The sequence below is a fragment of the Notamacropus eugenii genome, chromosome 1, assembly GCF_028372415.1.
Source record: "Notamacropus eugenii isolate mMacEug1 chromosome 1, mMacEug1.pri_v2, whole genome shotgun sequence".
NCBI lineage: Eukaryota > Metazoa > Chordata > Mammalia > Diprotodontia > Macropodidae > Notamacropus > Notamacropus eugenii.
In genome coordinates, this window is record NC_092872.1 from 430,221,023 (window position 1) to 430,239,269 (window position 18,247).

At 39.8% G+C, this 18,247-nt stretch overlaps 1 protein-coding gene across 1 annotated transcript in view; it reads right to left on the minus strand.

Moving 5' to 3' along the window:
* Positions 1 to 7,817: 7,817 nt before the first annotated feature.
* EFCAB8 (EF-hand calcium binding domain 8) overlaps positions 7,818 to 18,247 on the minus strand; it is a 128,421-nt gene continuing 117,991 nt past the window's right edge. The window contains exons 25-28 of the mRNA XM_072631579.1: positions 15,286 to 15,406; positions 13,794 to 13,989; positions 13,613 to 13,708; positions 7,818 to 9,172 (exon numbers count right to left, since the gene is read on the minus strand). Coding sequence (XP_072487680.1) covers positions 8,693 to 9,172; positions 13,613 to 13,708; positions 13,794 to 13,989; positions 15,286 to 15,406 — 893 coding nt within the window. The 3' untranslated portion in view covers positions 7,818 to 8,692. The remainder of the gene's footprint in view (positions 9,173 to 13,612; positions 13,709 to 13,793; positions 13,990 to 15,285; positions 15,407 to 18,247) is intronic.

Here is an 18,247-nt window from a genome sequence, read left to right on the forward strand (position 1 = left end):
CTGCTGAAGAGGAGAAGGAAAGGGCATCCCAGAAAACAGGAATGACAAGGGAAAAGACAGGGGGACAAGATAGTATAACAAAAAAAAAGAGTACCAGGCTAGGAAGCAGGGGAGTGCTGGGAGTGAGATGACCTGAGGTTCAAATCAAGCTCTAACATAAACTCATTATGACACTTTGGTTTAGTCTTTTCTCACCCTCAGGCCTCCCTTACCTTCTCTATATAATCCAACCTCAAAGATACAAGTGAGATTTGATGGGATGTGACCCAAGACCAGAAAATGGCTATGGAAGAGAATGATTTATTGAAAAATAATAGGATCAGGAAAAGAGTTAGGTAGCATATATTAAGATGACATCTTTTTGTAAGGAAACTCAAGAACCAGAGTGGAGAAATACAATGGAAAGCACTGACCGGAAGGTCAATGGAGGTGAAAATAGAAATGATAATGAAATGATACTGCCAAACACCTGAACTTAAACTTAAAGGACATAATGGATGATTAGTTCAGAAAATATCACAAGTTTGGCACAAAGGTGGGATGTAGTAGTGTTAAGGGATTTCAGTTATCAAGATTCATGAACAACTAATAATTTTTCATTTTTTCCTATTATGATAACTTTATCATTGAAAAGATTGAGGAGTGCCAACAGGGGAACTCCAACTCTGGATCTGATTTTCACTAACAAGAAGAAATTTTCCAAGGTACAAAGGAAAGGAATATTAGAAGGAAGGAGAGAAGATCCAGGAATAATCAGAAATGTACCTTTGATTTTGGGAAAGTAGGTTTCAAAGTATTTGGATAAAGGATAGATAGGATCCCATAAACTAAAATTCTACAGAGGAAGTCTACAGAGAAAGGACGGGAAGCTCTCAAGAAGGAAATTGTGAAGGCACAAAGAATTTGATCTAGTCTAGTGCTTGCATCCCATGGGCCTAAAAGAGTGAGAAAGCTATGTGGGGGAAACAGATTCCTGGAGCATCCGTGTCTTGAGAATAGCTAGGGTTAGGTAAGAAAGGGAAGACTAAAAACAAACAAAAGAAATGGTCACCCACACATGGACACACATCTTGCACAGTTACCAAGATATACACAACAGCCAAATTCTGAGTCACATGAGAAAATCAGTCACCATTGTTCAAAGGAATTTCCCACTTGTTCATCCATCCCTATTATTGCCCAGTCTTAGCATTAAATTGCTACAACAATGTAAATGAAAAGAACAAAGAAACAAAACTCAACTCTGTAATTACAATGATGAAATCTGGTCCTGGAGAAATAGATTTTATATATATATAATATATATATTTAGTTTTATTTATTTAATATATTTATATATTTAATTATGTGTTTATTTAAATTAATATTTATGTTTATTATGTATTTATATATTATATATTTAATATTTATTTATTATGTATTATTTATATAAAATATAACTATTTTATATTTAATTTTAATTATTGAAATATTTAATAGGTAATAGATAATACATATTACCTATTTCTCCAGGGCCAGGTTTTATCATTGTAATTACATATATATATGTTTCCTTCCCTACCTTGCAATGATGGGAGCAATATGACTGTGAAACATTGCATATACTGTCCAACTTGATAGGTATATTAGTTTGGCTCAACATTTTTCCCCCTTTCCTCTGTGTTATGAGAAAAGAGCAGTATATTCAGAAATGAAGGGGTGGTGTAAAAATTAAAAGATATCAATAAAGAGGTTTGGATTTTTTTTAAGAATTTATAGCAAGTTCCAAAGGTCATTCCCAAAGAAGAGACATGAGAAGTTGGAATGAACCTCAAAGGTATCTAGATGAATCCATCCCCAACCAGAGAGCCCTTCTACAGCATTCCTGAAAGTGGTCGTCTAGCCTCTATATGAAGATATGCTGACTTCCCTGTCTCCTGAGACAGACCATTCTCTGATCAGACAGTTCTGGGAAGGGCAACATTCATCAAGAGGTAGAATAAAGATCTGCCAGGGTGGAGAGGAAAGCTAGAGATCAAGAACACAGGTCTCAGGACTCTCAATAAAGAATTTTTCTCATATCATCTTGATGACCTCTCAAGCTCTGGGACTGAGGATAAACTACAACTTTCCTTTTCCTCTTCAACAAGATTAAGAGTCCGAAGACTGGTGTTAATAGCCCCAACTCTTCCAGTAACCTAATATATGGGCAAATCACTTAGCTCTCTCTGGACATCAATTTCCTCATCTCTAAATGGAGAACATCAGATATTGGAAAGAAGGTGGGCTATCCATGAAGTGACTGCTAATTTAGGATGGCTCATTAGTATTCCCATGTGGAGTGACACATAAGGAAGCTCCAAAAGTACAATGGTGATGAGGGAAGGGACACCCTAAGATTTATGAGAGGATATGGACAAGAGCCTCAAAAGATTAGAAGGCATGGTTAAGAATAACCATATCAGTGAAATTTCATATCTGTCAAATTATTAAACTGGGAGTTTTCTTTCCCTGCCTTCCCTCAGTGTTGGTGTATAATCTGAAATTATGTGAAAGCACTTTGCAAACTATAAAGTATTATATGTGTATAACAAATGGAGTATATATTACTTCTCCACTGAAATTAATCAATTCGAAAAAATCTTTGAGGGTGGAGTCAAGATGGCAGAGTAGAAAGACGGACATAATATAGCTCTTCCCCTGCAGCCCATAAAATACCTGTAAAAAGTGACTCTTAACAAATTCTAGAACAGCAGAAGCCACAGAACGACAGAGTGAAAGAGATTTCTAGCCAAAGGTAACCTGGAAGGCCAACAGGAAAGGTCTATCCCACAGGACACTGAGTAGAGTGGAGCCACATGGCACCAGGAGGAACAAGACTGGAACAGGCCTCTGGGGCAGAATCCCCAGCAGGGAGGGTCTCATATCCCTCAACCCACAAATGCCAAAGAAAGCTTCAAAGGTCAGTGAGAGGGCTTTCCCACCTGGGTGAGAGGGGAGCAGGATCCTGCCAAGCACAGGCCCCAGGCAGCGACAGCAGCAGTGGGGTGGCAGTGCTCCGTGGCAGTCGCAGAGTCGAGTGGCAGCTTCCATTGTGGGAGTAGCTCAGCTTAAAGCCCCTGGGGGAACTGAGCAGCTGATCTTAATCTTAGCCCTGAGCACAGTCCTGGGGGGAGGAGGAGGACCAGGACCCTCCTCTTAACAAAGGATTCAGAAGTCAAGTAACTGGCTGGGAAAATGCCCAAAAAAGGGGGGAAAAAATAAGACCATAGAAGGTTACTTTCTTGGTGAACAGGTATCTCCTTCCATCCTTTCAGATGAGGAAGAACAATGCATACTGTCAGAGGAAGTCAAGGTTTCTGCCTCCAGTACCTCCAAAATGAATATGAAATGGGCTCAAGCCATAGAAGAACTTGAAAAGTGAGTCAGCAGCTTGCTAAACGAGAACCAAAAAAATGCTGAGGAAAATAACACCTTTAAAAATAGGCTAACTCAATTGGGAAAAGAGGTCCAAAAAGCCAATGAGGAGAAGAATGCTTTCAAAAGCAGAATCAGCCAAATGGAAAAGGAGTTTCAAAAGCTCACTGAACAAAATAGTTCTCTAAAAATGGGAGTGGACCTGGGGGAAGCTAATGACTATATGATAAACCAAGAAATTACAAAACAAAACCAAAAGAATGAAAAAATATAAGATAATGTGAAATATCACATTGAAAAAACAACTGACCTGGAAGAGAGATCCAGGAGAGACAATTTTAAAATTATGGGACTACCTGAAAGCAATGATCAAAAAAGAGCCTAGACATTATCTTTCATGAAATTATCAAGGAAAACTGCCCTGATATTCTAGAACCAAAGGGCAAAATAAATTTTGAAAGAATCCAACGATCACCTCCTGAAAGAGACCAGAAAAGAGAAACTCATAGGAATAGTATGACCAAATTTCAGAGTTCCCAGGTCAAGGAGAAAATATTGAAAGCAGCTAGAAAGAAACAATTCAAGTATTGTGGAAATACAATCAGGATAACACAGGATCTGGCAGCTTCTATGTTAAGGGATCAAAGGGCTTGGAATAGGATATTCCAGAAGTCAAAGGAACTGTGATTAAAACCAAGAATTACCTACCCAGCAAAACTGAGCATAATACTTCAAGGGAAAAAATGGTCATTCAATGATATAGAGGACTTTCAAACATTCTTGATGACAAGAACAGAACTGAATAGAAAATCTGAATTTCAGACACAAGAATCAAGAGAAGCATGGAAAGGTAAACAGGAAATAGAAATCATAAAGAACTTTCTAAAGCTGAACTGTTTATATTCCTACATGGAAAGATAATATTTGTAACTCTTGGGACTTTTCTCAGTATTTGGATAGGTGGAGGGATTATACACACACACACACATATGTATATATAGACAGAGAGCACAGGTTGAGTTGAATCAGAAGGGATATCATCTATGAAAAAATAAAATTAAGGGGTGAGAAATATATTGGGAGGAGAAAGGGAGAAGTGGAATGGGGCAAATTGTCTCTCATAAAAGAGATAAGAAAAATCTTTTTCAATCGAGGAGAAAAGGGAGGAGGTAAGAGGGGGAAAGTGAAGCTTACTCTCATCACATATGGCTTAAGGAGGGAATAACATGCTCACTAAATTTGGTATGAAAATCTATCTTACACCAGAGGAAAGTAGGGGAGAGGGGAACAAGTGAGGTAAGGGGGATGATAGAAGGGAGGGCAAATGGGAGAAGGGAGTAACTAGAAGTAAACACTTTTGGGAAGGGACAAGGTCAAATGAGAGAATAAAAGGAGAACAGGGTAGGCTGAAGGGAAATATAGTTAGTCTTACACAACATGACTATTATGGAAGTCTTTTGCAAAATGATACATATATAGCCTGTATTGAATTGCTTGCCTTCTCAGTGGGGATAGGTGGGGAGGGAGGGAGGGAGAGAAGTTGGAGTTCAAAGTATTAGAAACGAATGTTGAGAATTTGTTATTGCATACAACAGGGAAATAAGAAATACAGGTAATGGGGTATAGAAGTCTATCTTGCCCTACAAGAAAAGAGAAAAGATGGGGATAAGGGAAGTGTGGGGTGTGACAGGAGGGCACATTGAGGGAAGGGATAATCAGAATGCAAGGTGCTATGGGGGGAGAGGAGAGATGGGAAGAAAAATTGGAACTCAAAATTTTGTGGAAATGAATGTTGAAATCTAAAAATAAAATTAATTTGCCCCTTCTTTCTTCTTTCCAATCACCTCCATTATCTCCCTCCCCACCACCACCACCCACACCCCAAACTCCCACAACTCAGTCAGAATCCGTGATAATCTGGTCAGAGAAGTGGACTATAGCTCAGGAACATCCTGGGGTAGAGGGAGCTTAAGTTGGTCCCCCTTCCTCAGGATCAGCTGAGAAACAATTCTTTGAAGTGTAGCTTATGTCAAGGTCACCATAACCTACCAGACTTAATATAAGATTATACCAAAGATAAATGGTTTCAAAGATAGTCATAAAGTTCAGACTTTGGCTCTGCCACTTTCTAAAATCCCTTTTGTTTCCCTTTGTATCCCCACTGCCCAGCACTTGTTGACTGACTCATATTACTTACTTGTGTGACCTTAGCCAAGATACTTATCCTCTCTGATCCCTGGCTTTTTCATTTCTAAGACTTGGTAAGTTCCAAAATCTGTTACAGCTCTAAAATCCAATGAGGATTTTAATAAAATAAATTTTAATAATAAAATAAAATCTAATAAAATTTAAATGATCCCCCCAAAGTTTTCATTCCTCCCCAGATATCCTCCCATCTCCACCACTCTGCCTCCCAACATCACCACCACCAGCAGCAGCAGCAACAACAGCCCCATTACCCTTACGTATGACTAAGCCATAACCCTCACTACAAATATCTCTAACCCCCCTACAACTCCATATCTGCTCTATTCCCAAACCCCAACATCTTCTGCTACTCACTTCTGTCCCTACAATGCCTCCCCAGCTCTACTCTATATTCCATCCCCTACAACTAACTATACCCACTCTAACCTCTGTACTTACAGATCCATACCCTGTGAGGGATCCAGAGAATTATTTGAGGTTCATGTAACTTACCTTTATTTTTTGTAAACATTTTCTTAAAGAAAAATGAAGATGTGTTATGCCTACAGTCAAGTAAGGGAAGTGTCTGGGCAGGAGAATTTTTGACAAGAATGGCAAAGGCTTCACACAACCAATGTTGCTGACCAGCTGTATCTATAAATCACAACCATTATTTTCTACCCTCACCCTAGATCCCATGACAGAGGCATTGGGAATACACTAGTACTATTGAAAGTGAGCATAATCAGATCGGATGTACCGGTTGACTCTTTCAAGACAGGAAGGATTTTAGGATCACAGAGTTAGAGATTAAAGGGACTTCTGAGGTCATCTAGTCCACTATACAGATGAGAAAACTGAGGCCCAGGGAAGTTATATGACTTGCCCAAGATCACACAGGAAGTACAAGAAGTGGGCTCTGAATCCAGGCTCTCTAGAGCCAGAACTAGATTAAAATAATCCACAGCCAGCCAGTTGCCCCCCAAAAAAAATACCTTTAGCCTACAACTGGGTCATGAGTCCAAGGAGTCTACCTAGGATAGAGGAGATCTGTTGCAGTCTGAAACAGACTTCCCTGAATGTTTCCACTAGACAACAGGAATTGGCTGGAGCTATATCTTCCCTGTGTTCATTCAAGCCCAGGTATTTCTGTTATCAATATTTAGAATCATAGAATTATTCTCAATCTCTATATATGTTTTAGGGGACTAATGGACACAATGAGACCCAAGGTTCCCTAAGCCTCACAAGTCCCCTACCACTCTGCCTCCCTCCTACCACCATTACCAGCAGCAGCAGCAGCAGCAACAACAACTACAACTAAGCCCTAACCACTCCCTCACCAGAGATAGCTCTAACCCTGCTACAACTCCACATCTGTTCTACTCCCATACCCCCAGCATCTCACTAGAGTTGGATTTTCTCTGGGTATCTCTAGGAGATGAACTATGACCAGTTTGAGGAGTAACAAAGAGGTACATACAGGTTCAATGTGAGGAAAAACCTCTTAACCCTCAGAGTCATTTATCAATGGAATGGAATGTCTAGAAGGGTAATGAGTTCCCTATCACTGGGAATGTTTCAAGCCAGAGGCACCTCATCAGGGATAATACAGTGGAGATTCCTACATTAAGTAGTTAAATGGGACCTGAGATGCTTTTCAACTCAGTTTCTGTAAGCCTTCCACATCTTATGGCAAATTATTAACATAATTGATATGACTCATGACTACTGAGCAAGATCCTGAAGGGCCCCAAATAGAATAAATTAGGCTGAAACTCCCCACACACACTCCCAGCTAGAACTTAAAAACAAAAAGGAGATCTGAGAATCATGTGTATGTCATCAATCCACATGCCCCCTCCTATCCCCACCAACATTGAACGGACAGCCATCTGCCTTCTACCACCCCTCAGGCTATTCTTCTATTACATCTAGAACATGCATGTATAGAACATGTGTGTGAGTTTCAAGAGATCTGCAGGATCATTGAGTCCATCCCTTTTAATTTTCCACATGAGAAAACCGAAACCAAAACTGAGGAAATTACTTGCCCAAGATTTATGATCCAAAACCAGAATCTCTGACTTAAACTCAGTGTCTTTTCCTCCCCTGTAATATTTTCCCTAACAAGTCTATTCCATATTGACCTTGCCCCTCCCTTGAACAGCCCTTATATTATTGCCTTATTCCACCTCCCACCTCCAGGTCTGGAATATTTTAAAATCAATCACTCACTGACTCAATAAAATTTATTAAGCTCCTACTACACACAAAACATTCTTCTAAATGTTAGAGATACAAAAAGAGGTGAAAGACAGTCTTCTGCCCTCAAGGAGCAGGCAGCTTAATGGGGGAGAAAACATGCAAACAAATATATATGAAGCAAGCTATGTACAGGATAAACAGAAAATAATTAACAGATGGAAAACAGAATTAAGTGGGGATGGAGAAGTAAAAGATGGAATCTTAGTTGGGATTTAAAAGGAAGTCAGGGAATATCAGTAGACAGAACAGAGGAAGAAGACTATTCCAGAAATGGGGAACAGAGAAAATGCCCAGAGCCAAGAGATGGAGTATCTTGTTGGTGGAACAGCCAGGAGACCAGTGTCCAAATATTCTTGATTAACAGAGGACTCAAAAAAAATATCTGGCAAACTTTTTAAAGACGCAAGCACAGAGCTATATTCTCTGCCCTTAGACCATGTACATGATCATATCAGACATACCCTCAACATGGCCCCATTAATGTGCTATGTGGGAATTCTAGGTGCAGGATAAATGCTCTTAGAAGATGAGACTGTGTCCATCCCTCTGACAAAAAGGCTCCTCCCTCTCCCCGTACCTCCTGGGAAAATACAATCTAATCTGAGAGCATGAAAGAACCCCAAAACAAAATTCATTTCTCTCCCCTGAAGAAGTGACACATAGGTCTCAATAGGACAGGGGAATAATTCTGGGAGGGGATATTGGGGTAGAGTGGGGCAACCAAGTCCACACTTTAATTGACCTGGTAAAGTAAGCAAAAAGTCTATTCATCTCTTACATTCATCTCAATGGGCTGGCAACATCCCTGAGAGAAGGGGCCTGGGCTGGTAGCCTAACCAGTTCACCCTTTAAGGATTGACTTCAAAGGCTTTAAGGCTGGGGTTGAGGACTTTACAGAAGGCACTGAATGGATTGTGATGGACGACTTGGTAGCTGTGGATGAAGAAGAATTTGAAAGTGCCTTTTTCTTGGAAACTGCTGAGGAAGAATGAGGTAGTTTCTTTGAGACAGCTGATGCTGAAGAGACTGAAAACTGCTTTAAAGAAGAAAGGGAGGAGACTGAAGACAGCTTCAAAGAAGATACTGAGGTGATGGAGGAGGTCTTGGATGAAATTGGGCTGGAGAAAGAGAGGCTCTGCGACTGAATGGGAGTATCCACGGACATCTGCCTGGCCAGAGAGAGGCTCCTGATGATCTGCTGGGTGACTAACCAGACATGTTTTTTCTTAGGCGCCTGCGTTGTTTTCAAGATGGCCATGTTGGATCGGGTCAGATCTTGCAAGTCTTTGTAAGGGAGGTTCCTATAGATCCAAGGCGAGATCTGACCACAAAACCAGAGAAAGACAAAACATCAGCATAGAGGCCTAGGGTGCAGGGGCACCAGTGTTGGGCAATTCTCTTGATCTCTGGAGAGACACACACTTCATCAGATGTGGGGCAAAGATAGGAGACCAAACTGAAAACAAAGAGATTTTATTATTGTACTGTGCTCACTGATAGCTGATTCAGTTTCCCAGGGTACACATTTGACTTTTATAACCTTTCAGTATATCACCATTCAGTCACATTCTACAGCAATTTAAGATAGATAAGTGTTTTATAGAACAGGGGTAGAGAAAGAGGAAAATCATTCAAGGGAGAAAAGGAGAGTATTTAGAATGCAATTGGAAGGATTTATTATCAGACTTGGGCAGGAGACAAGGGGAAATGACCAAATGCTTTTACAATTATGAATATCCTTTTAGACAAAACTGCAGAGTGTCTTATCAAGCAAACGAGAGTGTCCATTTTACCACATCTTTGCATAGTTTGTTAATATTTTATTTCCCCTTCAGTAGGATTTGTGGACTTTCTAGTATTAGGGAATAATAGATATTCACTCATAATTTATTGCGGCAGCAGAATTTGGTAGAAAAATTCTGAATTTAGAGTTTAAGGATTTCAGCTCAAGTCTCAGCTCTGCCACTTATTTGCTATGTGATCTTGCCCATGTCATTTGCTCTCTTCAGGATTTAGTTTCCTCACCTATAAAATGAGAGAACTGGGCAAAGTGATTTCTAAGTCCATCCCAGGTCTCCACTCTGTGCTCCTGTGACTTATTTTGCACATAGTTCTAACAAGCTGGAAATCTGGTTTCCAAATCCAGAGTAGATTTTGTTTTAATCAAATTATAAGGAAGCATTGGAGCTATTAAAATTTACTGTGCAATTCATTGAGATGAATGAGAAGTGATAGATGACAGTCAGACAATGAGGAAAAGAGAATATAAACAAAAAATGAACAAAGTTTATCAGTCAGTTTCCATTAAGAGTCAGGGCAAGCAACCACACATACACATCAGTCACCCATGAGGATAGTACAACCCAGCACAATCATTGGTATTCACAATCATTACTCAAAGCAAGCAAGAAATGGTAAATGTATCCTCTGTTTAAGAAAACATGCGTCCTGTATAATCAATAGCTTATTGCTTACCTTCTCAAGTGGGGTGGGAGGGGCAGGAGGAAGGAAATATGAAACTCAAAAAAATTTTGAAATGAATGTTAAAAAAAACCTTACATGCAATTAGGAAATATTTAATGAAAAAAATAGAAATCACTTTTAAAAAGATGTGATACATTTCAAAAGAGGTTACATTTAACTTTTCCCTTTCCCTCACTTTTAATCTCCAACAAATTAACAAAGCTGGTTGATTCTACCTCTGCATCATCTCTCCCATCTCTCCTTTCTATTTCTACTGCCACAACTCAAGTACAGGTCCTCATTACCGCCCACCTTGGACTACTAGAATACCTTCCTAACAAGTCTGCCCACATGGACTTTCTTCCTTTTCCAAGTCATCTTTTATACTGCTGTCGAAAAGATTCTTTCATGTCCTTCACTCTACTCATGTCATTCCTTTACTCAAAAACCTTAAATGGCTCCTTAAATGGCTTACACATAAAGTCCAAACTCATTTGCCTGACATTCTTCCTACAACTTGATACCACTCTGACTTCACAATTTCATCTTATACACTCTGGCCAAATTGATCTAGCCTCTATGCCCAGAAAATGTCCTGAATTCTCTTACTTCCATGCTTTGTTCACATTATTTATTCCCTGTGCTCCACCCCTGGAATTTTGGGCTCTCATAAGTAATCTTTTTGTCTCACTTCCCCAGAAGCAGGTTCCTATGCCACTTCCTAGATACCTCCACACCATGCTGCCAGCCCACTTCCTCTCTCTTTCCAGCTTCTCTTTATGAGTTAAATTAGAATGTGTTTCTTGTAAGTAAAAACTATCTTGTTTACTTATATCTCTATCCCCAAGGCCTGAGACAGACTATGTGATTAAGAAATGTTTTACCTATCCATCTACCCTTCAATACCTACAGAATTGCTATCTACCCTTGGAGATCAACTCAAATGCCTTCTTCAACTTGAAGCCCTTCCAGATGCTGCTAGCAGTTAATGATCACACTCTCTCAGGTCTCACATAGAACTTTGCCCAAAGACTTGAGTTTAAATCCAAGATCTGCTTCTGACAGTCACTTATTGTACATCTCTGGGACTGAGTTCTTGATATTTTAAGTAAGTATAAAAATAAGAATAATATCTTACAGGGTTATGGTGAGGAAAACATTTTGTAAGACTGAAAGGTCTAAAGAAATGTAAGTTATCTTCATTATATATTAATTCATTAACATATTGATGAATTAACACATAATCAATCACGTATTAATCATATACTAATGCACAATGATTAAGTCAGACCTCTTCAGTCAACATCAGAGGAAATGGGGCTGCATTCTGAGGCACAGCTAGATTAAGTAATGGATATTAATGAAAGCAACCCAACTCCTAAAGAATTCCACTCACTCCTATCTGACCTTATCTGACCTTCTTTATTATTGGTGTGTCCAGATGTATCCAGGGTTTGTTTTCCCTAAAATTGGTATATTTACAAAAGGTTTCGACTCTGTTTGCCTCAGTATAAAACTAGATAGGCCCCAACAGCTTTGGGTCATTCAGAGCCAGCCTATTTCCTGGACAACATTAGTTCCCTGGGTTGCAATTAGAGGCTGCAGCTTTATTTCCCAATGTAGAGTTCCAATATAGCAATGAAATATGTCTTATCCAAGTAAGGATGCTTATTAAACAGATATTTCTATGCATATATATGTGCATATGTGTACATACACATACATGCATATATAGATATATACATATATATATACACACACAACACACATATATTTCTTAACCCATAAGTATTTCAACTTAGTGTCATACTTTGTCTGCATTCCTTGAAATCTCTGACTTCAGCACAATAGCTATGTGTTTATATCTCCAACAGTTTATAAGGGCAGAACAAATCCTACCTAAATTTTCCATTTCACACAGCATCTAGTACAAGATCTTGCAAACCATAAGCAATTAACAAGTAAATGAAGCTCGCTAAACCTTGCTAACGTATAAAAAGTTTCCATGTTCAAAGAGGTAAGTTTCAATCATCTGGAGTTTTTGGTATACTGAATTCCCTAACAAGAGCAAATAAAAAGAATTCTCACTGTGCTCTCATTGACTCTAGCTTTCCCAACTTGGAAGCAGGAACCAGGATGTATGTGAGACAAATAAGACTCAGAGTCCACAATGCTCATGGAAGGTAGATCCAACTCAAGATATTCCCTTAGAATTTCTCTCTTACACTGTAGCCTGACTAACACAGTTGGCCAAAATCTACCATTTGTCCATCTTCCTCCCAATTCTTCATCAAGCTCCCATAACACACTTCCCTGACCTTTCCCACCTCATCACTTTTATCAGCATCAGATCTCCACTCATGTTTAACAAGAGATACACAGTCATCCTGATGTTACATTTTTGCTATTGTTTTCAGTTAATCCTACTTTGATAATTCAGTAGGAATATAACCTGGAATGTTACATTTGCATAAGCTCACATTCATTAGTAGAAGAAATAATTACTCAGTGCTCTGCACCTGTGAGGTTTTGTCTGTTCCCCAAGTATTTCTCTCTTTCTTTTCTCTCTCTCTCTGTCTCTCTCTCTCTCTTCTTTCTTCTCTCTCTCCTTCCATCCCTTCCTACCTACCTCCCTCATTCTCTCCCTCCCTTTCTCCCTTTGTCTCTTTCTCTCCCCTATATCTCTTTTTCCTCCATCTCTCTTTCTGTGTCTTCAGACTCTTTCTCTTTCCATCTCTTTTTCTTCCATCCCTCTGTGTATGTCTCCTCAGTCTCTCTCTCTTTCTCCTTCCATTTTCCTCTTCCATCCCTTTCCATGTCCTCTCTCTCTCTCTCCTCTCTCTCTCTCTCTCTCTCTGTGTGTGTATGTTTCTCTGTCTCTCTCTCTGTCTTTCTCTCTCTCTGTCTCTCTCTCTCTGTCTCTCTCTCTCTGTCTCTCTCTCTCCCTTTCTTTCTTTCTCTCTCTCTCTCTCTCTCTCTCTCTCTCTCTCTCTCTCTCTCTCTCTCTCTCTCTCTCTCTCTCTCTCTCTCCTCTCTCTCTCTCTCTCCATTCTCTCTTCTTGGTCATCTGAATATAGTTCTGCCAGAAAAGAGAGGGAAAGACTTGATAAAATCTGAAGACTATTTCTAGTCTTGGGAAGTGACTTACCTAAGATAAGAGTCAGTGAGTAGTAGAACCCCACTCAAATCCAGGTCAGACATCAAATATAACACACCTTTTACTCTACTCTTAGAAACTTCTCTCTCCATTCCCCAGTCCTGGAAAATGCCTCCCACATTGGTTAGCTAAGATTCTAACCTCTTTCTCCTTCAAAAACTTCAGTGGTAACATCTGAGTGTCTGGCAAGTGATGCCGTTCCTTTGGTTTGTACGCCTTTCCAATGATGTCACTTTTCTGAAACAAACACAGGGACATGTGAAGATTTAAAAGGGTAATTGGGGGGTTCCTGAAGAGCCCTAGGACCTAGCCCCCTTCTCACCAGCATCCCAGATGTCTTCCACCTGCTCCAAGTGTCCTCAACACCCTCGCCAGCTTTGACGGAGCCCAACAAGCTCTGCTCAGCCAACTGCCTGAGTCTGGCCATGGCATCTGGGGACTTGCTGTGCAGTAGGGACATCAGTTCCATCTGATCCCTGCGCTGCTGCATCAGGATTCTAGTGTAATCATCTTCTTTGCTAAGGTAGAAATGACTCAGGCTCAGTACTCAAGCCCTCCTCCTACCCCTGCCCCAGCCAAGCTTGCAGAAAAAGCCTACAAAAGGAGAATAGTGCTTTGAAATATGTCTTAGAGGTTTCCCGTAATGGGGGGTTCTTCACTTCACTCCATTTATCCGAATCTTCCAAGTCTCACCTCACCTCCTCCTTGTAATTTTCCCAGTTCAGCCACTATGATCTCTTCCTCATCTAAACTCCTGCAGCCTTTACTATCTATACCATATGTCTGAGATCAGTACTCTACAGGGAAGGATGCAATGGCTAAGTTCCCTATTGGTTCCCATAAGGCTGGTGGTCTTGTTTTGCTAAGATGGCAGACCCTTAGGGACAAGAAGTAAATGAGCACATACATGGTGTATAAGTCCAATACTTCTTGGACTGAACTATGAATGATTAGAGGTGGTTACATCACTTGGTGTGAGAGAGGGCCCTGTAGGACATAGAGAGCTGAACTTGGAACCAGGAAGGCCTGATTTTAAGTCCTATCTCTGTCTGACACATACTGGTTGTGTAACCCCAAAAGTCATTAACTGCCCAGCATCTCAAGCAATACTGGGACTATGCAACACTATAAATTATTATACACTATAAATTGTAAAGAAGGTGTCATCCTGCCTTGGTAGAAGTTTTCTCATCCAGGAATTCCCTATAGCAAAAAAGTTACAGATTCAGTCTTTATCCCTATTCACTTTGCAGGAGGAAGGAAGTTGTTTTTGTTCCAACCTCACCTCAGTGTCCTTATCTGTTAAGTGAGAGGATTTCAGCAAAGTGGTCTGTAGGAACTGCTCCAACTGACTAATACTCCCTCTCACTCACTCATTCTGTGTGTGTCTCTCTCTGTCTCTCTCTCTGTCTTTCTCTTTGTCTCTGTCTCTCTTTGTGTGTCTCTCTCCCCTCCCTCCCTTCCTCCTTCTCTCTCTCTTCCTCTTTCTCTCTCCCTCTCTCCACATATATGTATATACATGTATGTGTGTATATACACATATATGTATGTCATATACATACATACGTGTGTGTGTATGTGTATATATATATTCTTAGGCCCTTCTCCAAACCTGACATTCCATGTTCCAAAGGACCTTTCAACTGAGACATTCTGTAATTCAACAATAGAATATTGGAACATGTTCCAAAACAAATTAAAAGTCTTGCAATTTTGGAAAAGGGAACCTGTGTGCCATACCAAGTATGGGGAATTTTCCTACCACCACCCTCCCCGCTTGTTAATCTAGAGAGTTTTGGAGTTGGTCTACTCACTCCCCCTCAGGGACTTCCTTTATCGTAGGCTCTTCTATCGGCTCTATGATGGATGGTTTTTGGTAGGAGTCAGTCTTCCCCGCAGGCACAAGCTTTCTCCAAAGGCACAAGCCAAAGGTTCCTGAGATTTAACTCAAATCAGTTCAATTACTAGAACTGACAACCTTCCATCTGCCCTCAACCCCTCTCTGCCTCTGAGGAGCATTGCCCACCCAGACTTTCTTCCCTCAACTCTTGTACCTGCTTTCCCAGCCCTTCTCTATTTGGCTATCCCCAGAGTGGACACTAGTCTCTAAACTGAGGCCCCAAAGCTCTGAAAGAGCTAGATTGGAAATCAGATGACTCCAACTTTGCTGTATGTCTTTAGACAAGTCATGTAACTACTTCATGCTTCAACTAAATATCTAGAAAATAGAGATGGGTTGATCAAATCAAGATAGTAGAGTATAAAGAAACAATACAACCCAACTTCTACCACAACTGCTCCAACAATGACCTAAGAAGAACACCAAAACAGTACCAATTAGGAAACTGAAGTAGAAACTATAGTGAGTGACATTTTCCTACCAAGTCGAAATCAATCTACAGGCAAATGACCAGAATAAGAAATATGAAACATGGTTGGACCACAATTCTGGACACAATGCCCAGAGCTCTGAGATAGTCCAGTATCATAGGGACAACCAGACCTAATCATAGGTAGCACAGGGCGCAGACTCCAGACCAGTAGCTTGGGGTCTCTCTCAGAGTGGCTAAGTGCAGGCACTCAGCATACCAGAACTCAAAGCTAGGGCAGCAGCATAGAGATGCCCAGAGCTTTTTGTAAATTCAACCCTGAGCCCATGCCACCAGTTTAGGCTATCTTAGAGGGACTAGGAGCATAGTCTCAGTGCCCATAGCCCCATGTTGTGGTCATCCAGGGCAGATCATGGACTTAGTGTTCCACTGGAGACAGTTGTGGGAAGGTGGATAGAGGGTGTCTCCCAGTGGGGCCAGGATTGAAAACTAAGACTAGAACTCCCAACTAAGCCAACAACACCAGGTTGCCTAAAATAGATTGCTAGAAGAATGAATTAACAAAAAAGACAAAGAACTATTATGATAGAAGGGATGCATAAGACACAAACTTATAAGAAGAAAATAACCCAACACACCTAAAAGCAAAGTCTTAAAGAAAAAGTTTGACCACCAGATCAATGCAAATTCCAAGAAGAAATTATGCAAGAGGTTTTAAAATTATATTACAAATGAAATGAGAATTATAGAGGAAAAAATTGGAAAAAGGAAGGAGAATTGTGGAGGAAAGACTTGGAAAGAGAATTAACAAATTACCATAAAAGGTTCAAAACTTTGCTCAGGTGAAAGACTTTATAAAAATCAGAATGGATCAAAAGAAATTATTGATTCCAGGAAACAAAAACAAAACCAAAAGATTTAAAAACTGAAGAATGCAAGGTATGTCATATCAAAAACAACTGACCTAGAAAACAGATCAAGAAAAATAACTCAGAAGTCATAGGACTACCTGAAATCCATGACCAAAAATAGAGCTGGATATTACGTTTAAAGAAATGATCAGTGAAAACTCAAGGCATTTTAGAACAAGAGGACAAAGTGAAAACAACATCCACTGATCATCTCCTGAAAGAAATCTCAGAACGAAAATTTCCTGGGATATCATAGTAAAACCCAGAGCTTCCAAGTCAAGGAAAAACAATACGGCAAATAGCCAGAAATCAAGAGTTCAAGTACCACTGCACCACAGTCAGAATCACATAAAATTTAACAGCTACCACAATAAACAGAGAGAGGTAAGACAGTATTTCAAAAGGTAAAAGAGAGAGGCTTCCAACCAAGAATTAACTTACCCATAAAAACTGAGTATCATGCTAAAAGGAAAAAAAACAGACTTTTATTGGATGAACTTTAATACTTCCAAGCATGCCTGATAAAAAGAACAGAGCTCAATAGAAACTTTGACATAAAAACATAGAGAAACATAAACGGTAAATACAAATGAACAATGAGGTAAAGTCTTTACAAGAATAAAATGCTTGCTTTCTAATTGTGGGGGAAAGAGGGGGATAATGCAAGCATCCCCTAAGAACTACAAAGCCATCAGAGGTCATATAGGGAGTTACCTGGGAGAGGTTTTTATTATATTTTGATGATCTTAAAAGGAGAAATGAAAGAAGATGGGAAAGATGTCTTAAGAAAGAAAATGTGAGGAATGAAGGACGATCCCCTATAATGGTTATGATGGCACAAGTAGAAGTATTTATAAAGGAGGAACCTAAATTTAATGTGAATTCATCAAAGAAGAATAGAATACAGATACATAAAACATGCACACAAATAAGGAATTTGGTGTAGAAGTACAATCAACTCAATAGGGAAACAGGAGGAAATGGAGAGAAGAAAGGTGATAAATGAAAAGACAGAGTCAATCTAAGGTAAAGAGTGTTATAACAACAACAAAAAAAAACCCTAAATTGAGAGGGGAGTATCATGTAGAAGAATTTAAAAGAAAATAAAAAGTAAGAATATGTAACTGGGGTCTGGGTAAAGGGAAGATAAAAGGAGCAGAGAAGCAGAAGCTATTTACATCAAGTACAGACCAGTGGGGCTAGTTTCACTGCTGTTCCACACACCTTTTCTTCTATGTAAAGAGTAGCCAGGGAATAGAGGGGAAAATGCATAGAAGAAGAGGATAGTGAGAATTCACCCAAGATTAGAAGGAGATGGTTAACTGGGAAAACTATTTACAAGTTTCTTTGATAAAGGTCCCATTTCCAAAATAAATAAGAAACTGATCCAAATTCGTAAGAATAAAAGCCACTCCTCAATTCCTAAATGGCCAAAAGATATAAATAGGAAGTTCTCAAGGGAAGAAATACAAACTTTGTTCCAGTCGTTTTCAGTTATGTCCAACTCCTCATGACCCCCTTTGGGGTTTTCTTGA